The 26,414-nt window shown below is 38.5% G+C and overlaps 1 protein-coding gene across 1 annotated transcript in view; it reads right to left on the bottom strand.

Moving 5' to 3' along the window:
- Positions 1-26,414, bottom strand: part of TENM3 (teneurin transmembrane protein 3) — a 2,279,939-nt gene that overhangs the window by 457,681 nt on the left and 1,795,844 nt on the right. Inside the window, exons 8-9 of the mRNA XM_050789940.1 lie at positions 22,859-23,165; positions 570-848 (exon numbers count right to left, since the gene is read on the bottom strand). Of these exons, the coding sequence (XP_050645897.1) occupies positions 570-848; positions 22,859-23,090 (511 nt within the window). The 5' untranslated portion in view covers positions 23,091-23,165. The remainder of the gene's footprint in view (positions 1-569; positions 849-22,858; positions 23,166-26,414) is intronic.

The raw sequence follows: 26,414 nt of genomic DNA on the forward strand, positions 1-26,414 counted from the left end.
CTCTTTACCAAGATTTCAATTGCTGTCATCAACTAGTAAGTTTAAAGCATGATCAAATTTGTTCTTCGATCACTAGAGCCCTGTTAATAAACTATTCTGCAGGCTCACTCATCCATTCTGATTCTGCGACTTCTCTGAGATATCTTCAAGAGGAACCTACAAAGATATCTTTGACTGCAAGACGGCTCTGCGGTAAACTTTATCAACACGTGCTTTGCCAATGCACAGAAGACAACAGGTGACATGGTCCAAGAGAAGTCAAAGCTATTTTTTTTTCTGTAGATGAGTAAACAGTTTTCAAAACTGTAGCCAAAACATCATAGGCTGCTTGCCTAATTGAACAATCTGATGTCAAATATTGATTTTTTTTTTCCAGGAAAAAATGCATTATTCAAGGACATTTCTTGAGTTCTACTACATTAAAACAAAAAGAAATGGACAAGAAAGAGAGAGAAAGAAGGATGGGAGGAAGGAGGAGAGAAAGAAAAACATCCACCCTCTCCCCGGAGTCAACCAAAACAGAGAGAAGCACTGAATGCCAACATTATAAAGCAAAAAAGGAAACTTACCATTCTCACTGTCCGACTTGTTTTCGTGCTCCGTATCTGTCAGGGTGAGGGCTGAGTTGGACCGACTTGACAGGCAGGAGCTGCGGCCTGATTTGACCCCCCTGCCCCAAAGTCTCATGGCATGCTCTGGGGACATCACTGCTTCATTTTCAGTATCAGCATCTGACCCTGCACTGATAGAGTAACCTCTGTGGGGAAGCCCCATTTCCGCACAAAATGCCAGTCCTCTTCGAGTTGCTGGTTCACAAACTCCTAACTGCCTTAGGGTAAAATTCTGTCCTAATTAGGGGGAAAAAGAGATAACAGCTAGTGAGTATATGTTCAGTGTTAGTTTCTTTTCTTTTTTTTTTAAGAATGTCTTTCAGAAATAAACACTCAAACATTTAGGCTTTTCAGGGATCAGCACTAGGCATTTACAGTAGCGTCACATGGCATAGGATCAAGTGGGTGCAATTACGGGAGGAGGGCGGGGCCCCAACTTAGAGCTCCTTTGTCAACTTTTTAAACCCATAAGTACCTCCAGAGAGATGGGCAAGTTAAGTGGCCCCAACCATGGGAACTCAACCCAGAGAAAGGATTATTGCACTGATAGAATTTTGTTTAGTACACTTGTGAGGCAACAGAAATTGTCCGAATTATTTTCCGTGTCCTGGCTCGAGTCCCAAACAATAAAATTTTCCCACCCAGATGTCACTCCTTTGGAAGAGAAAAGTTTCCCCTCAAGAAAAAGTTACTCAAACAGTAGAAACAGGAGCTTGGTCATTCTTCTTATATTTTCCAACCTTGACTTAGCAATCAATGTAACACATAGTATTTTGTTTGTATGTATGTATGTATGTATGTATGTATGTATATGTATGTATGTATGGGGGGAGCCTGTGTATACACATTAAATTTTGGAGTATAACGTCTAAAAAAATTGCTGCATATTTTGTACATTTTTGACTTTCTAGGCTTTCTGCTTTACTACACACCTGAAAACATCTGTATTGATCAGAGTAAACCAATCTTTGCAAATAAAGTGCACTCTAAAAATAAAGTGGGAGTATTACGTATTTAAAAATTAATGATAAAATCAAGTTCCCTGAAAAATAAATGGCTGTGAACTCTGCAGGCCTTTACTAATAAATTGAGCATAATAAAACTCATGACACTGCAATAACTTAAAGCAAAAGTGTTTAAATTAGGTGACACTTTCAAATGACTGCTGTTATTAATGACTTTTCCAATCCTGTATTTATTCTGGAAATTTCACATGTCTTATACTACTATGGATGAGAAGAGTGAGAAAAATGTGTGCTTGTCCTGCATACTTAAAGCTTTTCTATTTCTTGTCTCTGGTTGACATGGTAGAGTGTGAGATTTAGGTGCCAATCAGAATCAAAATATAGGTAAATAATAATAACATACAAAGACTGATTTAAATGCTACTATCTCATAACCAAACCTTTTAAGAATATTAAACATTTATATTACTCATAGTTTTGATTTCCCTACTTCTGCCTCTTAAATCTGTGAACATTTTAATGCTAACAGGCTGACATGAGAAACATACATTATATTTTTTGAAAGAGGGTTTTATAAATTATTTGTGATAAAATGATAACACGTGGAATCTTCTCAGAAATAAATCAAACCTAATGGACAATGTAGTAAATATTGGGTTGTAAAGATATTAGCTCCCTCCAGGCCGCCGCACATTGTAACTAGTGTGGTTAATTGCTTTATTGCTGTGGTCATATCAGAAGTTGGAATCAGCTTTATCTCGGTCAGACTTCCAAATGGATTCCGACGATGACACTCATACATAATGAAAATCGGTGGCTACAATTAGCTGCAAATCAAAGTGTGCTTATCACAGAGATGTGAACAAGTATCTGAACCAAAAAGTATGTCAAAAGAAGAAGTAAAAGAAGAGAAAAAAAGGAAAAAGGGCCTGCGCGTTGAACAGTGAGAAAGTGGGCCAGCTCACTGAGATGAGACACAGTATCGTCAGTATGTTAAAATCATGACTGCAGATTGTACTTATGCAAGTAAATCTGAACAAGGTCAGTGTCCCCATGAGCAGCTAATGCAGTTGTGTGGAAAAGCTTACCCACTGCTACTTACATGTCACTTGTAACATATGGGGAGGACCCTAAAACATCTAGATACTGCCATCAAACATGCTGATTTTTCAAAATAAGGATGCAAAATAATTTTTAAACAGGGAAAAATAAGTAAGATCCTTTGCTTTTTGCCTCTATTTTGATGGGTGCCCACATTCAGAAATGAAAAGAGCAATAAAAGGACAGTAACAACTCCCTTTCTAATCTCTACAATGTGGCTTGAAACAATTTCCAAGTGACTGGCTTTTCACACTATTGCCGTCTTGATGCAAAAAATCTATAAGGTGAAGGAAGCAGAAAACAGGAATGTTTCTTTGTTACCCAGGTGTGCAGACCAGTTCACTTTGCAACTAAAAACACGTCATCCCTATGAATTGCTACATATATCCCAAACTCCATAAACACCTGACCCTCTGAAGTCAATGTCTTTCAATGATTCAAAATTCTCCAGGGCTGCTTCTGAAATGAAGCTACAACGCAAGCACCACAGCAGGACTCCCTGTTAGAGTTCCTTGCTGAATGACAAAGTTTGTTTTAGTATCCCCCAGGAAAGAAAACTAAACTTGGCCTCAGATGGACCCAGGTGGAAGCCACTCACTAGCACTGTTTAAGTCACTTTACACCGTATTTTGTCATCTTTCAGGGCTGTCCTGACTTGGTTTAGGAGATGGTTTATGTAAATGTGACTCACACACAAAAAAGGGCTAAATGAAAAAAATCACTTAAAACATAAATACCTTGACAAACATAATTAATAATCACAGAGAAGTGTACAGCTTGAGAGTAGGGAGAGGACCATTTTCAACTCATTTTCAAATAGGGACACCACCACCAAAGCTGAGTTCTACTTAAGTAATTGCCTTTATTCAAAAATATCCCTACTCCAGACCTCCCTCAGGGCTTCAAGTTCTTTTGTTGTCAATTCTCCTCAAAGGTTAAGAAATTTTATTTTTAGGATCCCTTATTTTAATGCAAACACTCCTGGAAAGATCTCATCTGAAACTAGAATAAATTAGTCTATTCGATTATTTCTTGCAATCTAGCAGTGTTTAGCAAGATAGGCTATGCTTACGGAAAACATCTGCAGCTTTGACCAGTGCAGGGAAGATGGAGAGAAGAGAGCTCCCTGACTGGGAGAAGGGGTGTGGAGGAGGGCAGGTGGGCTGGGCTGGGCTGGGCTGGGCTGGGCTGGGCTTGTAGTGGGGAGGGTTTTATGACAGTGCAGAGAACTGGGAAAAGGCAGCACAAGGCAGCTGAGATGTCCCTGGGATCAGGCTGAACACTGGGCAATCCTGCATAAAGTCAGCTTTGGTTTCAAGGAACAATACTTTATTCCCATTTTCCATGTTTTCCTGAGATTGGAAAAGCCGGGTTCTTTGCAGTAGTTCTAACATTGCTTTAATTTCTTTCTTTGCCTTTTATAGTCTTTATATTAATTCTGCTTGGCCAAAACTGGCAACATAGGTATTTCTCTCCTGCACGTTGAATTTTGGGAACCTTGGTCAGCACAGCCAACAAGAGTTTTCCATTACAATTTGAAACAGGACCAAAACAATAAATTGTAGCAAGAACAAAGTATACCTGAGGATGGAATTCACTGTGATTAAAAGGCAAGGTTAGCTTGGATTATATTCGGCATTTTTGTTTTATGGCACGGCATAAATGTGAAAATCTAGAGAAGGAAAACTGAATAAACACAACCTAGGTGGGTTGCATCATTTTTTCTTAGGTTGAGATTTTTAAAAATGAGTGAGGGTATTTGACAAAGTAGAAAGGATGGTATAAGGACAGACACTTCAAATGAGGTTGGCACATGACACAGCCCCCCCTTTAATAAACGAAGGGGATTGGGAAAATGGGTTAGCTATTCGTTCTTTTTTTCACAGTGTCTATAGCCTAGTCGGCGCAGTGAGGGATTTTTCAAAGCCGCAATCAGAGTGATGTTCACCAATGGTCAACACATCTACTATCTCTTGGATGAGAAGAAGATTCTACCCGAGGGACTAGTCTCGGAGGCACGTGGGATGACGAAAGCACCCCACGGGGAGGGCATTCTCTCCTCACTAATGTCTGGATTTCTCTAATGTCTAGATTTGACTTTCTCTCCTTCTCTCTCGGTCTCTTGCTTATTTGCTCCTTTAAAAAAATAAACAGTTTTATTGAAACATAACTCACACACACCAAAATGCACCCACTTAAAGTGTACACTTCGATGATTGCCAGTATATTCACAGAGTTCTGTAACTATGAGCACAGTCAAGTGTAGAACATTTTTGTCACCCCAAAAAGACATCTCATACCAATTATCAGCTACCTTCTATTTTCCCCTCACCCTCCCACCCCCAGCCTTAGGCAACCACTCATCTACTTCCCATCCTGGACATTTCAAATAAAGAAGATCCACAGTATGTGGTCTTGTGTGACTGACTTCTTTCACTTAGAATAACGTTTTCAAAGCTCTTCCATGTCATAGCATGCATCCGTACTCCATTCCTTTTTATGGCTGAATAATATTCCACTGTATGGACACACCATCGTTTATCCATTCATCAGTTAATGGACATCCGAGTTATCTCTATTTTTTTGACTATTATGAGAATGCTTCTAGGAACATTCCTGTACAAGTTTTCATGTGTACATATGTCTTCATTTCTCTTGAGCATATCCCTAGCAGAGGAACTGCTGAGGCATATGGTAACTCTGTGTTTCACCTTTTGAGGAACTGCCAGACTGTTTTCCACACTGACTCGACCGTTCTATATTCCCACTAGCAGTGTATGAGGGTTTTAACTCTGCACATCCTCGTGAAGACTTGCTATCATCTGTTGCCTCTCTTTTATACCACACTTTACGTGGGACTTGGAGTTTGCAATGACGGCTTATGATATAGGTGATTGGTACTGGAAGTTAGAGGGCAAACAAGAATCATCTCCTGAAAAGCAGCTGATTCTGGGAGTCTGCTATATAAATTTATTATTATTTTATTCTATCATTTTTTCTTTGCCTTCTCTTATTCTGCTTTTATTCCATGTAAAATAATTTTCTATTAAAATCAGAAATATTATTTAGCATAGAAAATTTACCTTTGGAGTTACATCCCATAGAAATAAAATCACCTCATCTTAACTATACAGAACGTTTATTTAAACAAGTTGTTTACTACAACATTGTTGCAAAATTTTAAATAACCCAAATGTTTGCCAGAAAGAGAATGGCTGGAAAAGTTGCGTGCCCACGCTGTGGAACACTGTGGTTAGCATGAAGAATGAGCTGGACCCATGTCTTCGGATCTGCACAGAAGCTCATTTGTGTATTTTAAGAAAAAAAAAATGCAAGTCGTAGAATTGTGTATAAAGTATAATCCTACTTTTGGAAATTAAGGAAGAGGACCCACAGGTTATATTGAGTCTGAATAAGGGTGAGGAAGGAGATATATAACTGTTATAATGGGTCATTTAGAAAGGTTTGTAAATGAAGGAAATTAGTAATTTTCTATTTTATAGTTTTGAATTTTTACTTTTCATGATAATTATTTCAATTATTTAAAAACATAATAAAGAAAAAATTAAAGCCTATCATCTTTCTAAAAAACAAATATATTTTCTTGATTTGCTGTTTAATAGCTTCTATTCAATAATTAGAAATTTAATTTATTGCCTCTTCTAGGGGAAGCTCAGTTTTAAAAATCCTTCCTCGTTTATTGTAAAGAAATGAAACTTCATGAGATACAAGGGAGCGTTTTCTCCTCCATTTCAATCCTTCCCTTTTCTTTATCATATATGGATTGTTTTAAAGGAGAATAACCATTCATTTCTCCTACAGTAACCTCAAAATTGAATATGGGAAAAAATGGATGAATAAATATAAATTTAATGCACATAAATAAAACAATCTGCAGCTGTCTTTAATTATTTTCCTTGGTTGTTGTGAGCTTGAATGGAACTATTTATTCTCAGGCATGGAGTGACTTTCCTTCATCAGTCAAGCAGAACGTAAAACTACAAATTGGGAGAGCATTTCTTATTAGGTGCTCGTTGAATCAGCGGCACCACCATGTCATCCAGAATTCTCTCTTTTGCTGTATTTGCAAAATGGTAAGACGATTCCACAACAAAAGAAGTATATGTGGTTTTATTTCCAAATGCATATTTTATGGGACACTCCAAACTCTTTAACCTTTTATATTAAATGTATCACCATTTGAACAAAATACCCATTCTTGAACATGCATTAGAAATTTCAGTGAGGGTACAAATCTTTATTCATAAGGCCCTACAAAAAACTGGTTTAAGAAATTAACTTCAAGTTCCACTAAATACCTTAAGGTCCCCATCCCATTTAAACTACTTACTTGATTTATCTATTAATGTGTTGTTAATACCCAAAACCACATATTGACACCCATGAATTTCCAGAGGACACTGAAAATGCCCACCGGACACCACACTCATCATCTAACTGATTACTCAGAACACAAGTCTCATGGAAGCCACTGCAGGATATCCCCTCAGCAATCATCACAAATGCAGCTTTCAATGGAAATTGCAGGCTGGGCACTAAGCTGAACGTGAGGAGGTGGGTGAGAAAGGGAAACCCTAGGTATATTTGCAAGCCGAGAAGCCAGGACTAGAATGAATGACCCTAGAAAAGATGCATTTTCTTCAAGATAAAATTTGTGAGGCCTCCAGGGAAGGACGAACATATGGATATTGAACGGAAGGTTTAGTGGCCCAAATAAGAAAAATGAGGTTGTGAGTTGGCTGACGTATAAAGGAAGAGCATGTCTAAGGCCTGGAAATGAAGGACTTAATGGGGCAACCATAAACTAATTTCAGCAACCATCTGTAATTAAGAAATAACCTTAAAATAGTTCTGTTTTTTTAAATCAAAAAAATTCTGAAAATAAAATTGCTTCTTATTTTTACTTAGAAATGACTTCTTTAGAACAATCCAAGGCCCGGCAATGATAATATGCCTGCAATGTATCTGCTGATATCTGATAGTTGAACTGCAGTAGGTATTGGTATAAATACGCCTATGGTTTGGCATAAAGCGGCAGGTGTTTAATAATTGCGACTGAAGCGGCACCGCGGTGAGTCACACTGTGGATCCAAAATGGGTAACGTGGCAAGGAAGCAGATACAAGTTGAGCAGTAAGCTGGGGCTCAAGACATCAGACCAATGAAGGCTGAGGCAGGGGGAAAGGATTACCCCCACTGCATCCTGAGGAGGGCTGTAAGCTACATCTATCTACTCACACCTTCTGGTAGGTAATCCACAAAGCAGGTTGGCCACCGAGCCTGAAAGAAGCCCTTGCCTACTTAACAGCCAAAATTAGTTAACAATCAGTTAGGCAGGGGAGCTAAAAGAGGGAGCTAAGAGGAAAACCATTAACATGAAACAATGATAAACTAGAGCTATTTAACTTGTGTCTTTAAGTACAGAAATGTAAGGTTGAGTAAACATGACCATCTAAATCCTTTAATCCTGCCGCTGACATTTATAGTGACTGAGAAGGATTAATCATTTTGATCTCCAAATGAATCATTTTAAGCAGTTAATATTTAAAAGTAATAAACTTTGCAGTTGCAGTAATTAGCCCAGTGGATCTGATTAATGCTTCAGGTTTTTGTCTCTTTTCATAAAACTTGATTCTCACAAAAATAAGCTTTCTCAGCACCAGCATTTCAGAAAACATGAAAAGGGGTTTCAGATTCCTTTCGTTTTTGTCTGATGACAGAGGTGAGGGGGAACACTGGGGAAATGAAAAGTTTGGGGTCTAACTGGAAATTCATAGCAGCATTAAGTGCTGAATGGTGGGACCATATGGTCATATTTCTTTTGAAGTCTCGGATCAGTTCCCATTATTCACTATAATGGCATCCAAGACTAAACTAAATCTCAGTCTTTAAAATTAAAAGCATTTTCCTCTTGGCTCTCAAATCTTCCTCTTTCACAATTTCCAACATGTCTGAATGGTTAATAGATTTTCATAATGCAAAAAAATACAAATAAATAAAAATAAGAAGAGTAAGAAAAATAATTTATTCCATTTCACATCCAAAGCAGGATAAAATGGTTCAGAGACATTATTATTTTAATCAAAGGAGTTATTGACACTATTTTTACATCTGTCCAATGCTACAAGTGACATTCTAAAATTATATTTACAACCTTCATGTTATATATTTAAGAAATATGATTTCAATTCTTTTGACCTAGCCGGAACATTCAATGTATAGAAACATTTAAAAACTACTTATCATTTTAGTAATATTCTAATAAAACTGCCCCCCCCCCCACCAAAAGTAGTCTATATCTAAGAGCTTAAAATGGGCTCTTTTTTATTTGGCAATTGATGAAAATATTTGAAGACCTGGTCCCATCTATGACACAAACTCTTTATTCTCTCAGTACAGTCCTGGATATGTTGTATATGCTATTATCTTAATGGGCAAAATGCCTTTATCCAGCAAAACATTCTAGTACAATGACAGCAGAGGTTGTTTTTGAAAGATTGTGGTTATGGTTCAGTAGAGACAGTGCAACTCTGCTCCTGGCACCAAATCAAGTTTCACCCCTGTGGAAGCCGGGAAAATACAAACCCAAAACTTCCCATGTTCAACTACAGTTGTTTGAACATGCTGATTTTTGTTTTTGTTGTATTTATTACTATTTAGGTAAATTTCATAGGCAGTGAAATACACAGATCTAAAGTGGATACTTCCATGAGTTTTAACAAATGTACCCACCATGACCCCAAGCAAGATAAGGCACTTCTCCATCACTCCCACAAAGCTCTCCCGCACCCAGTCAATCCCCACCAAACAGGCAACCACCGTCCTGATTTCTTCTACAGAAGACTAGTTTTGTACGTTCTTGAACTTTATGTAAACAGAGTCCTACAGGATGTACTCAGGATCCTTTTGCTCAGTGGATCTTTGAGATTCTTCCACATTGTTGCAAGTATCTGTAGATCACTCTTTTGGGTTGCCAACTCATTTCTATTGCATTAATATACAACTATTATATCCATTCTCTCGGTGATTCCAATATGGGCCTATTATGAATAGAGCTGCTATGAATGTAAGATTTTATTTACTTTGGGTAAATATTAAGGAGATGAATTGCTGGATCCAGGGGGAGATGTTATTTTTAACTTTAGATAAGAAATTGCCCAACAGTTTCCAAAGCAGTTGTGTCATTTTTCACATGAAAGTTTCAGCTGTTCCACATCCTCAATATTTGGTGCTATGGGTCTTTTTAATTTTAGCCATTCTAGAAGACGAGTGGCAGTATTTCATTGTGGTTTTAATTTTCATTTCTCTGATGGCTAATGGTGTGGAGGATGTTTTCCACAGGCTTATTCATCACTTGTGTCTCTTTTCTGTGATGTTTCTATTAAAAGTTTTTTGCCCATTTAAAAATTTGGTTATTCATCTTTTGTTACTGATTTGTAGAAGCTCTTTATATATTCTAGAGACAAGTCCCTGTGATAGATGATAGATAATTTTCTCCCAGATTGTGGCTTTGCTTTTCATTTTCTTAAAGGTAATGTCTGATAAGCTAAACATTTTAATTTTGATTAAGTCCAATTTATCAATTTTTTTTCTTTTATATTTATGCCTCTTGTGACCTTTCTAAGATATCTTTGTCTATCTCATGTTTGTGAAGATGTTTAAGAACATATGTAGCTTTTTACTGTGATTTTCTAATAGAAACTAGAAAGATAAAAGAGTAGAGTAGTAAAATGATTGAAATTAGATTCTAGTTTTCTTCTGGACCTAACTCACCAGCTGTTGTCTGAGTGAACATTTTAACAAGTTTGAGTCTCTGTATTCCTCATGTATACAATGGACTCAGAGGCTCTCAAAGATCTCCCAACCATATCAGTTTATGCAGAGGCAGAAATGGAACATGAAAGAAAAAATAGCTAAGAATAATAGCATCAAGAGTCCAAGGAGAAAAATGGAAAAGAAAAAGTTAAAATTTCCTTTAGCATTTGGAACTTTTGGTTTACATTTCATCCCTAAAATAAATCAAAAGCACAATGCTATGTTCTGATCTGGCTCCTCCCTTAAACACCATATCTGGAGTTCATCCTGAATTGAAAACCAAGCCATCAGGGCAGCAGTGACATTAACAAGCCAGATCTGGCTATCCGGAAAGGTGCTTTTCTTCTCCAACTCCCAAAGTGTAGAACCAACCTGCTGCAGTTCCGAAGCAGGAATTATTTTTGGCCTTTGACCTTTTGACTGAAAATTGGAAGGTGTTCCTTCACAGCTCCACTCTCAAATGCAACCTCTGTGAATATTTTGCAGTTTTTTTCTTTCAGTTTTTTATTGTTATTGTTTATTTCACATACTTTAATGAGAGCTTCTGTATAAAGTTTTGAGCACAGCTATTCATGAATTGCTACCTTTTTTTTTTTTTTTTGGCTTCTTCCTAAGCCAGAACTTCAAAAACTATGTAGAAAGTCCTCACTTTAGGAATCTGTTGGGTTTAGAAGTTGATAAGGATCAGTATGTATTTTCCCATGAAAACAACATGGAGGATGCCAAGATGGAACACACAGGTCTTCTAAGTTATCTGTGTCTGAATGAAGAACTGGGTGAATTGTACTCTAGGGTATGGCTTCCATGTGTGAGACTGTCTCTTTGAACAAATTTACCCACCAGGAAGATTCCGCCTACAGTGGCCGCTTCCATTGATTTCCTGCTTACCAAGTGGGGAGAAACTTCCTAGGCAAATCCCCTGGATATATGAATGCTCAATGGAAGATGCCAGGATAGCAGCTGTATAGTAGGGATGTAGAATTTGGAATTAGCTACCGCCTTTCCCACACTAATAGGAAAATCGATTCTCCTTTTCACGTTTATTGATCATGTGAATTTCTCTTTTGTGAATTGTCTATGCAAGACATTTCCCCTTGGGCTGTTTATCTTTCTGTTTTCAAACTGTAATAGTCATTCAGTATATAATAGATATAGACATTATAGATGTCACCAGAATTATCAATATATTTCCCAATGTAGTGATTTTGTTTCTGGGTATTTTAATTTATATGTAAAAGGTTTTAAATGTTAAAACTAATCATTTAAGTCTATCTTTTCTTCTGGGTTTTCTGTTAGAAACATTCTAATTTTGTATTAGAAAGTTTCTCCCCTACTCTTGAAGTGTACATAGAGTCCCTGGGATAGGCTGTGTGGATTCAAACCACTTTCTTCTTGCCACCTTTATTATAAGGACTGGAAAGCAAAAATAGAAAATGCTTCGTCTTCTCGTGCAGCTAAGTATGGTCATGGGTAACTGTTCTGAAAAGAGAGAGGTAGCGAGAAGTCTCGGGGGGTAAAATGAATAGTCCAACGTAGAGTAGGCCTTCCTACCTGTGTGTTCATTCTTATTCCAACAGGAATATGAAAGCACAGCTGCCACGTGAGCACCAAGGGGACAAAAGCTACCTGCTAAGAATGACAAAGATGAAAAAGATAGAGAGATGCCTTAATGATATCTTTAAGCCCTGGCTAGACAGTCTATCTCTGAACTTCTTCTTTAATAAGAAAATGATTCTCTTCAGTTTTTGAGCTGAAGTTTCCTGCTACTCATGGCTCAAGTCATTCCTATCTTACTCAGTCTCCCAAATTAACTTCTAGAATTCTTGCTTTATTTTTTACATTTGTCTTTAATCCATCTTAATTTATTTTTGAATATGCTGAGAGATATGGGTCCAATTTTATATTCTTCCAGATGGATAACCAGTTGTGCCAGCACCATTTATCAAATCCCACTGAATAGAAAAACCTTTTTTTTTTGTTTTATGTTAAATTTCCCTATATACTAGAATCTATTTCTGAAATTTTTATCTATTCCATGAACCTACTTGTCTTTATTTTTGCCCATATCATATAGACACGATTACAGCAGCTTCATAATACTTTTGAAAATACATATTAAGTCCATTTTGTCCTCACTATTTGACTTTTCAATGTGGTTTTGACTATTTCCAGACGTTGAAAATATCAATTTATGATCACTTGAATTTTAAGATAAATTTGAAGATCACTCACTCCAGTTAAAATTAACCCTAACCCACTGGAATTCTATGTGATATCCTTAACTTCTATGCATTTATTTGGGGAGAATTCATACTCTTATGGTACCATCTTCCCATCCTAAAGCATTGATTATTTATTTAGATCCTGTTTTATGTCTTTTTAATAATATTTTATAGATACCTTCATATTAGGTCACGTAGCATGCTTGCAAAATTTATTCCAAAGAATTTTATAAAGCCTGTTGCCTTTGTGATAGGAATTTTTTTTCTGACTTCCAAGCAGTAGATATTAATAACAGGTATTAGGCATTATTCTAAGCAGTTTACATATATTAACTCATTTTATCCTCAACAAACTACAGCACAATCTATGACTAATGAAAATGGAGGCAGAGAGAAATTATGTAACTTGTACAAAAAAGTTCCTTGGCCAAGATTAGGTAACCTGCCAGTCAGCTAAGGCAAGGCAGACCTGGGATTCACACACAGGTCATGTGGATTCAGAACCTACATTCTCCACCATTATACTATATGATCTACACTGTCTATATATTTATTTTGTATTCATCCAAATACCAAATTCACTTCAAATTCTTTTTTTTTAATTTCTAGAGACACATGGTTTTTGTATGCATACAACCATATCTTTAACAAAAGTACTGACTTTAACTTTTTCCAAAATATATATCAATTGTTTAATTTTCTTATTACAATTGCTAAAACATCTAAAACAATTTTGAATAATAATTGTGAGCATAGGTAAACCTTTCTTATGTTCCTATTTCTATTGAAATGTCCTAGAATCTCACTTTTTAGAATGCTGTTTAATGTCTTGAATGATCATATCAAATATTACTACCACATTGAAGTGTTTTTTCTTCTTGTGAGTTTATTTGAATAAAGAATGGTTTCTAAATTTTTTCCAAAACTTGTAAATCATCTATTGATACGATCATGTTTTTCTACTTTGGTTTATTAATCTAATTATGGTAGATTTCTGAACACCAAAAAATCATTGTATATTCAGCAAGGATTAGTAACCACTTGGTTATTAATTTGGTCTAGCATATTATTCTTTTTATATATTGCTGGATTCTTAAATGCAAATATTTGTTTTGAATTCTTACACACCTACTGAAAAGCAATTTCGGTAGGTAAAGCAATTTATATATGATTTCTTTTTTTTGTACTATTCTAATCAAGTTTAGTTATTAAGGTTATGCCAACTTCATAACATGAACTTTGATGCCTTCCATCTGTTGTGAATGGTGGTGTTGAATAGATTTTTAAACATTAAACTTAGTCGTACTTTGAAGGTTATGAATGTACCTAGGAACATATTGGGCCCTTTGAAACGGTCTCTCTTTTAATCACCTTTCTCATCTTGTCTGAAATAATTGGTGTGGACAAGTTTGCTCCATGCTCTGAAATCTTTTGGGGTTAATCATATTTTCTGAGAAAAAATAAATTCCTCTAGATTTTTCAAATTTATTGCTTGGAATAATAGCTCCTCTTTAGTTGTTATAGTCTTTTTAGGATCTCTTCTTATTTTTGTTCTCATTATTTCTTAATCAGGATCACAGGTGCTTTCTATTTTATTAGCCTTTTTAAAGACTTAGCTGTTTTGTTTGCTTTAAATGTCAGCTATATCTTATGTACCTCTTTCTACTTCCTCTGATTTATTTTCCAGACATTGTACTCTACTCATTTCTTTCTTTTGTTTTTTTTCTTTTTTTGAGATGGAGTCTTGCTCTGTCGCCCAGGCTGGAGTGCAGTGGTGCGATCTCAGCTCACTGCAACCTCCACCTCCCAGGTTCAAGCAATTCTCTTGCCTCAGCCTCCCGAATAGCTGGGATTACAGGCACGCACCACCACGCACAGCTAGTTTTTGTATTTTTAGTAGAGACAGGGTTTCTCCATGTTGGCCAGGCTGGTCTCGAACTCCTGACCTCAGTTGATTCGCCCACCTCAGCCTCCCAAAGTGCTGGGATTACAGGTGTGAGCCACTGTGCCCAGCCTGAACTCCATTTCTTAAATGTATAGTACATTCCTATTTTGTTGGTCTTTGTTCTTGATTTCTTCACAAGGTTTTTCCTATGATATGACTTTCACTGTCTCCCATACATTTTGGAAGTAGACTTTCCACTGCTCTTGATTGCTTTTTATCGTAGTCGAGGGACATCATAATCCAAGGGGCAAAAGTGTTTTTCTTCATTTATCTTTTTGTTATTTATTTCTAATTTTACTACATTTTATGATAAAATGTTTTGGCTTATAAAAGCTATTTTCTGAATTTTTTATGTTTTTTTTTTGTGGCCAAACACATAATCAGTTTCTGCTACTACTGGCCATAGAAATATAAAAAATTGTATCATTTCTATCTGACAGTTGTAAATTTCTGTATATATACCTTAGTTAAAATTTTTGATTAATATTATATGATTGCGGTCTTATTTTTGTCTTTTAGATCTGCCTGATTCTGAAGGAAGTTAATCAAAATATCTCACCATTAATGTGTTTTAACAATCTTTCTTTTTAAATAGTTTTTGCTTATAAATTTAGCTACTATATTATTGTTTAATGTATGTATTTTAAGAATGTTCTTCTTCTGCACAGTATGCCTTTTATCACTTACCCAATGGTCCTTTTTATCCTGTTGAGAGTTTTTAGTCTTAAATTCCATCTTTCCTGATATTAATACTGCCATTCCTCCTTTCTTTTTGTTTGTATTCACTTAATGTATCTTTATTCTCAACAACTTTCTTTACCATTTTAAGTGTACGTCTTATAAACACCAATAACTTTTATAAACCAAATGAGTAGTTCATGTCAAAATGCAGTACATTTATTTATTTTATTTTTTGGAGACAGAGTCTCGCTCTGTCGCCAAGGCTGGAGTGCAGTGGCATTGACCTTGGCTCACCACAACCTCCATCTCATGGGTTCAGGCGAGTCTTGTGCCTTAGCCTCCTGAGTAGCTGGGACCACACGCCCCTGCCACCGCACCTGGCTAATACTTGTATTTTTAGTAGAGACCGGGTTTCTGTATGTTAGCCAGGCTGGTCTTGTACTCCCAGCCTCAAGTGATCCATCCACCTCGGCATCCCAAAGTGCTGGGATTACAGGCGTGAGCCACCGCACCCGGCCAAAATACAGTATATTTAAATTTTAGGTAATAGGTAATAGAGTAGATTTGACTCCTTTCATCTTGTTTTTTGATTATTCATGATTTTTCCTGTTTCCTTTTTTCCCTTGGAGCTGCTTTTGCTAAATTGGTCAGATTGCTACTCAATCCCTTTCCTCACTGCTAATTAGGTGGGTCTATTGTCCTCTTTTCATTGTATTAATGATCACCTTCCCACTCCTAACATTCATATTCAAATATATGTTTCTCATTGTCATAGGAATGCAAGATAGCAATTATTTCCCTCCACTAAAGCTCTGTTTCGTAACTGTTTCCCCACTCTCCCTCTTCAGATGAGATGAGAATTTGGAACACTTTTACTTTTCTACTTTCCTCCAACTACTGGATTTTGCTGAGATAGGTAAATGCTTTTAGTTCCAGCCTTCTGTTAAGGTTTCTCGTGTAGTGCTTCTGACACATTTCTGGTTGCTCTGTCATCATCGTTTGAGATTTAACTATATACACCGTAGAGCTGCTTTCTCATCATTGTCTCCTCTTTGCAGGTCATGATGCTGATTCAGTTGCTATTTCTTCCTGAGTACTTCCTTAGATGGTGTATGTACGTTGTTGACATGGTCTCTCAATCCCAGCATTACCTCAGTATCTTTCATTTACTCTGAGAGATATATGCTATTGACGGGGTTCAGGACATGCTACCCAAAACATGGCATGTTGGCATTTGAGAAAACAGCAGAAGCAGGAAGGCCACTCTCACTTTCCCCTTGCCCTTCTCCCCTGAAGGAAGATGTAAGATCCTCATCCAAGAGCTGCCCTCCCTATATGAGGAGGAAGGAACATCCATATCTGAAGACACAAGGACACAGAGAAGAATCTGAACAAACGGGCCTTGCCCAGTTCCTCCCAGTTTATCATCATTCAACCCCTGTGTCCAATCATACTTCTCGGTGACTGTCCACTCTTCATCCAACCTTGCACAAAAATACACAAGTTTACCCATTTCTTTCGGCGTTCATTTCCTTATGAAGGGTCTTGTGTCACCGAAAACTTACGTTAAATGAATTTGTGTGCATTTCTCTTGTTAAGCTATCTTTCGTTATAGGGGCCTTAGTCATGAACCTAGTGACGCATGGGAAATCTTTCCTCCCCTACAGTATCTTCTCTGCAGATAAGATCTCTGGGTTGCCTTTTTTTTCCCCTCTCAGTAGGTGTTATTCCACTGTTTTCAAGCTTTTGTTGTTGCAGATGAGAAATTCATTATTGGTGTCATTTATTTTTAGTAAGTAAAAACAAGTAACCTGCCTTTTCTCTGTGGAACCTTGTAAACTCTCTTTATCCTTGAAGTTAAAGAATTTTTCTAGAATGTGCTTCAGTTTGTGTGTGTGCATGTGCGTTGTCTTCTTAATTTTATCTGAAATTCTCTTTTCTGTTTTGAGTTGTTTCTTCTACCTGGTCTTCAAAACCACTAACCTCTCTTCTTCAACTAATCTGTTGTCATTTTTAGTTTGTAAATTATGATTGTAATTTTTTTCTCCAGCATTTGGTGGCCATTGTTTGTTTTGTTGTTGTTGCTTTTTTGTTGTTATTGTTCTGGGATTTCTGCACATGCTTTAGTTACGATGTTTTATTTTGGTTATTTTGGTTCAGGTTGTCTTATCTCCATTGTTCATTTTCATTATAAGCTTCTTAATCTATTTCTTTTTTTGCATCTTATCCCACTTCCTGCGTGCTGGGTGCCATTAAATTTGTTGTTTTCCTGAGGTGCTTTAAGAAAGAGTGGGAAATCCTGTTAAATTCCTGGAATGAACATCTCTACTGTTTGGTTTTCTCAGATGGCATTCTCACCATATTAGACGGAGAAATGCATCTGTTCAGGCTTCCCCAGCTCCTGACGGCCCAAGGAAACCAGCTGCTCCCACAAGGCAACATTTGCCCAAGCGGAGGCCATGGGAGGGGCAGGCCAGTCTCTCTCTGGAACCACCAGGCCACAGCATTCTTCTTGACCTTCATATTAGGGCTTCACCCCATTCCACGCTCTCATCTGGCACAAAGCAGAAAGCACCTGCACCAGCTTGGTCCTTCAGGATCCTAACAGAGTTGCAGATCTCATGTGTACCCTCGATCACTGCTCAGCTCACAGGAGGCAGGGAGTCTGCTGGGAGATGAGTGGATGAGCCCTCTTCCAGCCACCAACATGCCAGAATCCAAGATACATATTTACAGGAACATTCAGACTGCTCCTCTAATGTCCTTTTGTTTCCTCACAAGGGCTATCCTTGGTAAGGGGCAGATCTAGCATCTGGAATGTTTGCATACAAGATGGGCTAGCACTCAGGATGCAGCCCATAAGGGAGGTTCGGCAGTGAGGAATGAGAGCTTGTGGGATCAATTTCCCTCTTCTCTTTCTTTCCTCTTCCCAGTGGAATCCCCCAAACTACACTTGAACTGGCCTTGAACCAGAAAGGCCAGGAGGTGAGCAGAAGCCATGCTTCTGGGGGCTGGGGGTGCTCAGCATTACTGATGAAGGTAAGAATGAAGAGATGGCATGGCCCAAACAGGGGAGTTTCTGCGAGTGGGGCCACGCTGTCAGCAAAGGCCAGAGATGAGGCACAATTAGAAATCAATCGGTGCCTGTTGTTGTCAATCTGCCTTCCTCCTTCCCTTCCCTTCTTTGCAAATTTATTTTGTTTTAATTTCAGTAATGTATAAATATAGATATCATGGTGTTTTTCCAATTTAAAAACAGAGTCCTGGCTGGGTGCAGTGGCTCACGCCCATAATCCTGCACTTTGTGAGGCCTAGGTAGGCGAATCACCTGAGGTCAGGAGTTCGAGACCAGCCTGGCCAACATGGCGAAGCCTCATCTCTACTAAAAATACAAAAAGTAGCTGGGCATAGTGGCAGGTGCCTGTAATCCCAGCTACTTGGGAAGTTGAGGCAGGAGAATTGCTTGAACCCGGGAGGCAGAGGTTGCAGTGAGCCGAGATCATGCCATTTCACTCCAGCCTGGGAGACAAGTGAGATTCCGTCTCAAAACAAAAATAAAAACAAAAACAAAAAACAGAATCCTTCCTCTCCATTGCCATTCTACAAATAAAGAATAGATGGTGTTCTTCACAAGTTAAAATTCTTAAATTCACAACCCCAACACTGATTATTGACTAACTCTTATACAATTTGGGTTAGGGCCCCAAAGTGGTTCTTTTCAGGCTTATGACTCAGTGAAACAAATGTATTCTTCCTTCCAGACATCATCTCTTTTCAAGGTTCACCCTCATGGGCCGCGTTCCTTGTTGGAATTGATAAGTGTTTGGTCAAGAATACTACAGGCAATGTGCATAGCCCAGAGAGCTGCAGCAGAGAAAAAATGTTCTTTTATTTTACCACTTCTCCAAAAGCTGTGGGATGATCCTATGCAGCTGTTTCATAAGAAATTTGTCTGACCTGATGGAATAACTTTTCTTCAAAGATTAATAAAAGAAAATAGCATTCAAGAATGCAAAACAAGCCATTGTTACCCCAAACTCATCCTCACCTACAGCAAGCTCCACAGCTGTTCAAAGAGCAACTATTTCCATCACCAACAAACGACATGAAGAGATTTAAAAAGAGAAAGAGATCTATGTGAGATCCCGTCAAATTACACAATGACTGTGAAGATGAAATGATCCCCAGCATTACACTATCTAAATATAACATGTAATTAACAGTAGTCACCTGCCAGTCAGTAAGGCCATACAAAACCATTAAAATCAAGTTTGATAATTAGACATAAAATTGGTCAATTAGAAATGTAAAAACATCATATTTCTCGATTTGAATTCTCCATATAATTGCACCAACAGAATCCCTGCTTGTCCCTTTCTCCAGCTGAAGCCGCATTTCCCTGTGTCATTCAAGGAGTAAATGGATATAGGACTGATCGGCTGTTTTAAAACTCCATGGACAAAAAAAGCGAAATTAGCATGACTCTTTGGAATTGTTTCAAAGATATTTGGCTACTATGAATATTTTTCATCTTTCATTTTTATTGCCTATATGATGTCAGTAGCTGTGGCAGGAAGCACATTTTGTCAATTAAATAATTAATCCCATAGCATAATAGTCCATGAGGAAAAATTGACATTTGTCAGGTTCAAAGACAATGAAAGCCTGGAAGGATTTTACATTATGCTTACTCAAGAAAAACATGATCTGATAGCAGACTTCCCTTACTCATTTCTCTCCTACACCTGCCACTCCCACTACAAATACTCCCCACATCAAACCACAGGAAGGAGACAGTATCTGCAATGCCACCCTCACGCTCATCCTCATTCACCCAATTACAAAATCATATCAATTTTATTTCCTAAATATGCCTGCAGTCTCTGCACACCTCACTATCTACACCATGAACATTTTATTTCACAATTGACTAAAACGGGCTGGGCGTGGTGGCTCACACCTGTTATTTCAGCACTCAGGGAGGCCCAAGTAAGAGGGCTGCTTGAGGCCAGGAGTTTTGAGACCAGTCTGAGAAACAAGCGAGACCCTGTCTCTATTAAAACAAAATGTCTTTAAAATTCGCCAGGAATGGTGTGGTGTGCACTTACGATTCCAGCTACTCAGGGGGCTGAGGCAGGAGGATCTTTCGAGCCCAGGAGCTGTAGGCTGCAGTGAGCTATGACTGCCTCACTGCAGTTCAGCTTGGGCAACAGACTGAGACCTTGTCACTAAATAAATAAATAATAATAATAATAGACTTAAAAAATTGATTCCAATAAACCAAAGGGTGATATTTTACTGAGTTGCCTGTTTTTCACTGTGGCAACTGCACAGAGATTAGAAGCCAGGCCAGAGTTGGGCAAGCTTGGGCTCAAGTTCCAGCTGAATTTCAGGAGCCATGGGATCTCCAGCCTCTCCAAACCTCATACGTCTCAACCTGTGAAAAGACTATGCTACCAGGACCCACCTTACCAGGGGGCTGCACACTCCTGCCTAGGGCGCTGACCAGCACGTAGGCAGCATTAGCTGTAACTAGCAGTCCATCCCATCTATGTTTCTACAAAGCTCGGATTCACACACGTCAAGTGACCTGCAGTGCCATCACACACCGTGTGTGCGCTTCTCCATTCACTTCTGCTCTCCAGCAAGGCCTCCCTGGCCGCCTGGCACACTTTCTGTTTCCTCTGCCCCTTCGTATTCTGCAGTCCTTGGCTTGGAAGGAGTGAGGAACAACACTATTTGGCCCCCCTAAGAACTTCCGTTTCAGGGCTTCTACAAATGCTACCGCCAGGTTGTCAACAACAGTCTGCGCTGGATTAAGGCTGTCTAGGAGGAGAACGGTTCTGTGTGCTATTTTTAACCTGTGTAGGCATCATCTGTGCTGCCAAAAAGAAATGCTTGCCTGGGGTGGAGATGACCCCCAAATGCTGCTGTTTCCTTCAAATAATATTCCACAGTGTGGAGTTTGGGGATTTTTTCTTTTCTTTTATTATTATTATTATTATTATTATTTTTGTTTTCCTACAGGGCACTAAAGAGTTATTTTTGTTACAAAAAGCAAGACTTTACATTCGGTCCAGATCGTACGCATTTCTACACTACTTTTTTTAAATTGTTGTACTATTTTTTAAATTGTTGAAAAAATGTACACTGATCATCTATTTCAGCTGGGCAGATGATACGAAAAAATGGGTTTCAAATGACAATACAGTGTACAAGCAACTAACAGTACATACCTCAAATATGTGTTGTATCTCCCCTGAAAAACCGATGAAAAATTTTAAGCTATTTTGTCTCTTTTCATAAAATTTGATACCAGTAATTAGTAAGGCATGCTTTAGGGTATAAAAATCTCTCCTTAGCAAATCAGATGAGTTTTCTTTGATGTAAACTGGCTTGGGTGAGTGAACACTGTTTCAATCTAGTTAGAATGGCTCTTTGCACAATGCAGGGAAGAAAAGAACCATGGAAAATTTTCAAACTTTTGAACGATTTATTGCATTATTACTTTTTCTTCAATGTGTTCCTGCCCAATATCAAACTGTTAGTCACACTGTCTGTACGGTGATTGGAAAAGAATGAATATATTCTTTATTATTAAAGTTTAATTTATTTTTCCTCATTTCCAGATTAAATTAGCTAAGGGATGCTAAGTTATGTGTAAATTATACTGCACATTAGAAATGTAAGAGGATTTTATTTTTATTAATCTTGCCCACATCTCAAGACTGTATTAGAAGAAACAAAATATAACTACGTATGTCTAATAAAAATAACCTACTGTCTTAAGAGTGGAAATGGGTAGGTTTAGGATAGTGAAGTTACAGGAGTCATGATTCCACTGGGAGCATCCTCAGGCCAAAACCAGTGTAAAAATGTTCCACAGATATATGCGAATGAGCAAACCCTAGTGGATTATATGGTGGGAAACCAGGAAGTGTTAAGGTATAAACTTAATTTACTGGGTTGCCTGGGAGAAAGACAACGGGAGCTTTCCGTGGCAGGCTCTTGTGTGAATCAGACAGAGGCAAACAGCAGGGCTGCTCGGGTGCTGAGATGATCTGGGATAACAAGCCACACTTTCTTGTGAGGGAAAGGTGGGTTTCTTCACCAACAGCTCCTGTTCTCCTTGTACGGGTTCTAACCACAGATACAATGGCTGTGAGCACCTTCATTCAACTAAAAGGGAGCCCCAGAGACTGGAGTTTCAAGTTTACACAAGTTTGCACAAACGCTTGGACCATATGCAGAATCATAAACCTCATGTATAGCAGATGAGGCTTTGGAATTCTCCACGTGTCAGTGCCTGTGCCTGGGGGGCCAATGTGCCCAATTGGCGGCTTTCTACCTCTCCTCTGGAATACTGTGTGATCCTCTAATATCTCAAAATCACAATCAGCAGATGGAACACCAAAGTCAGAAAACAGACATGTCACCTTGACACCTACGAGTTAGCAACATGTGAGCATTGCCTTATTTTACTAGGACAGTTACCCACCTTGTCTAGTGAACTCGTCTGCTTCTCTGTGAACCAAATCCTTCACTCTGTTGCCATAAAGCAGCCGCGAGGAATCATGATCAAAAGCTTTCAGTGTCTCGCTGGAGCTGTAGGACTTCTGTGTGGGTACCCGACACTCCTCATTGTCTGCGGAGGAATTGGTGTAGCGCCGTTCTTTCTCTCGTCTGCTCTTGGTCAGGGAGCAATAAGGCCTGCGTTCTTTCACATCCATACTTCATTCCTTCTGTGTGCACATCAGTCCTGCTGGTGACAACTTAGGCTCGGGGTTCAAGTCTCATTGGCCTCTCTGTAAAGATACAAGGTTTGCATGATGTCAGCATGACGTCCACCTAAAAACTGGCTACTCTCTACCCTTCTCGATCTGGCATGGTAGGAAACAATAGTATTGCTTACCTAGGAAACTGGCTTTCAACAAGAAATTCATATTTCTGAAATTAGTGTAAAATATTTTGTATCTCCAAGAGGTGAAGCACGCTTTCTGCTGGTGAGGGCTTTGAGTGTTTATTGAAGATACTGTATCTGATTTACCCCACTAGTACAAAAAATAATTGGAAGCTCACCCTCAAATTTCACTACAGAAACCAGCTAAAAATTGGCTTCAATAGTTTGTTAAATTTTCCACAATGGAAAAGTTAGAATGGCTTTTTCTCTTTATAGCATTTCTCCATTCAAAATAAATTCCCTTTCTTTTTCTTATAAATGTACACTATTTTTTTCTTTTTCAATGTATTTTAAAGAGCAGGAGCAAATTGGGAAATTCTTGCTACTGAACTTTTTTTTTTTTTTTTTTTTTAAATATATCTTACAAAGACTCTTTCTTCAGAGGGCACAATTTTCATGTTTTAAGAACTCAAATGTCTTGAATTGCGGAAAAAGCTGGTCCTCCTCCCACACCAGTCTGCTTAAAATGCATTTTCCTCTCTAGCAAAAGAATTTAATCAGCACTATCCTGATATTTAAGGTAATTCAAGTGGCTAATTTGATGGGGGGAGTTTCCTGCAACTTCACGAATAAGGAAGTCAAATGGTGTTTCTCTGCTTAAAAACTCTCTATTTCCTGAATTTGCTGAACTGACAGTGGAAAGGGTGGGTGGAAAAGGTCTGCGGCAAAAGACTGGGGACTTCAAGAGGTAGAGTGGCCCAGGACTAATCTGCATTTCAAATGGTCCTCCTTTGTCCTTCTGTCCTCCTTCTCCTTTTGTCTCTCCTTTTAATCTGAAGGACCCTGAAGGCTTTATCTTCAGCCCTTAGTGTTTTCTTCCCACCCCACTAAATTCACTTTTTCCTATATTCACTTTTTCTTTGAGTGATTCCATAGTCAACTTGAAATCAATGATTCCCAGCTGGCCCCAGGCCTTCTCCTTGGTTCCCGTAGTATCCTTCGGACTGACTGCTGTTGAGAAAGTAGTTTCTTCACTTCCAAAAAAAGTGAGTCCCTCTCTCAAAGAATCAGTGTCTCTGGTCTCGGTCTCAGTCTCTCTGTCTCTGTCTGTCTCTTTCTCTCTCTCTCCCCCACTCTCTCCAGCATGCACTGTCAGCATACACACCACACAGCTCATTAATGTGCTTCCAACTTGGAGCCTTGTGGCTGACTCTCTCCCATGTCAACTCAGCTTATCCTGGAGTTGTCAACAATTCTTGATCCTTTCTGTTGTAACATTACAAATGTTCCCCTCACTTTCAAAGTTTTGCCTTCCATCAGCTACGAGAAGAGTGGCAAGACTCCCCGGGCTGGAATAACCACAGAGTTCCAGAGCCCAGACCTGGGAAGGTTTGGAGTGTTCCTCCCTGCTATGTCTTCAACCAAATCATACCCTCCTCTCGCCATGTTGCCAATGAAGGGTTCCCCTGTGGGGTTCCATATTTCTCTGCTTCCAAATATCGATATTGCTACCAAATACCGAGCTGTTCAAAGTAGTTGCTAACATTTTAGTTTAGTCTTGGAATATATCTTGATTTCTCTACCTTTGTCTTCTTTTCCATGAATGTGATTTTTATTTTAAAAAACGATTTTTCACTGACCCCTCTGATTCATTACTCTATTATTATATTTACAAATTCTTCCAATAGCTCCTAAGAGAAACTGAATTTCTCCTGTTGTACCTTTCCTTTCAATCTTAAATTGAAATAATAAACATTTTCAAGGTATGGTGACAGATCATTTTTATACAAAAGGATTAAAACAACTTACCAATTCACTCTTTTTATTCCAACAAAGAGAAGTATTTTTTTAACTTATTTTTTTTAATTTAATTTTTTTTTTTTTTTTAGAAGGAATCTCGCTCTGTTGCCCAGGCTATAGTGTAGTGGCGCGATCTTGGTTCACTGCAACCTCTGCCTCCCAGGTTCAAGCAATTCTCCTGCCTTAGCCTCCCAAGTAACTGGAACTACAGGAGCTCGCCACCACATCCAGCTATTTTTCTGTATTTTTAATAGAGATGGGGTTTCACCAGGTTAGCCAGGATGGCCTTCATCTCCTGGCCTCGTGATCTACCCGCTTCTGCCTCCCAAAGTGCTGGGATTACAGGCGTGAGTCACCGCTCCCAGCCAAGAGATTTTATTTTATTATTATTATTATTTCGAGACAGAGTCTTGCTGTGTTGCCCAGGCTGGAGTACAGTGGCACAATCCCGGTTCCCTGCAACCTTTGCCTCCCAGGTTCAAGCAATTCTCCTGCCTCAGCCTCCTGAGTAGCTGGAATTACAGGCACACGCCACCACACCCAGCTAATTTTTGTATTTTTAGTAGAGACAGGGTTTCACAATGTTGGTGAGGCTAGTCTAGAACTCCTGACCTCAGATGATCCACTTGCCTCGGCCTCTCAAAGTGCTGGGATTACAGGCGTGAGCCACTGTGCCCAGCCCCGAGAAGTTATTTCAGATGAATATTTACTGGATGACTACTATGTGTTAGTCTATCTTCTAGGTGCTGAGGACAAAGAGTGGATAAATGTTCCTGTCCTTATGAGGCATACATTTAGTCAGGGAAACAGGTACATTCTTTCTAACAGAGTGAATACATATGTCTAAGTTCCAGGGAAATTTTGTTTCCAAATCGTCTTGATCTTTTTGGAGGGAAGGCCCTATAGACTGAAAACTAAATGATCATTAAAAAGCTTTTCATTGATCAGAAAAATATAAATCGAGCATTTTTAGTAATAAAGATTCGGGATTTGAAGTCATTCTGAAAGTTTCATTTCTTGCCCTAAATTGACATCTATTTTAAAATAAGTGTTGCTATATATACACATATGTATGCATTTTGGTACTTTAAAACTGAACTGATTGAAGCAAGGGGAAATGGTTTTCTGCTCTGCTGCTGTTTTGCTTCCATTAGTTGGACTAGGTATTGACTGGCAAACTCTGCCAGCCAAATCGGATCCACCACCTGTTTTTGTAAATAAAGTTTTTCTGGAACACAGCCCTTGCATTTGTTGACGTATTGTCCTTGGCCATTTTCATGCTACAAAGACAGAGCTGAGTGGCTGCAACAGGACTGCAGTGGTTTGAATTGCGTATCCCGAAAAGATAAATCTT

The sequence above is a fragment of the Macaca thibetana genome, chromosome 5 (assembly GCF_024542745.1).
Source record: "Macaca thibetana thibetana isolate TM-01 chromosome 5, ASM2454274v1, whole genome shotgun sequence".
NCBI lineage: Eukaryota > Metazoa > Chordata > Mammalia > Primates > Cercopithecidae > Macaca > Macaca thibetana.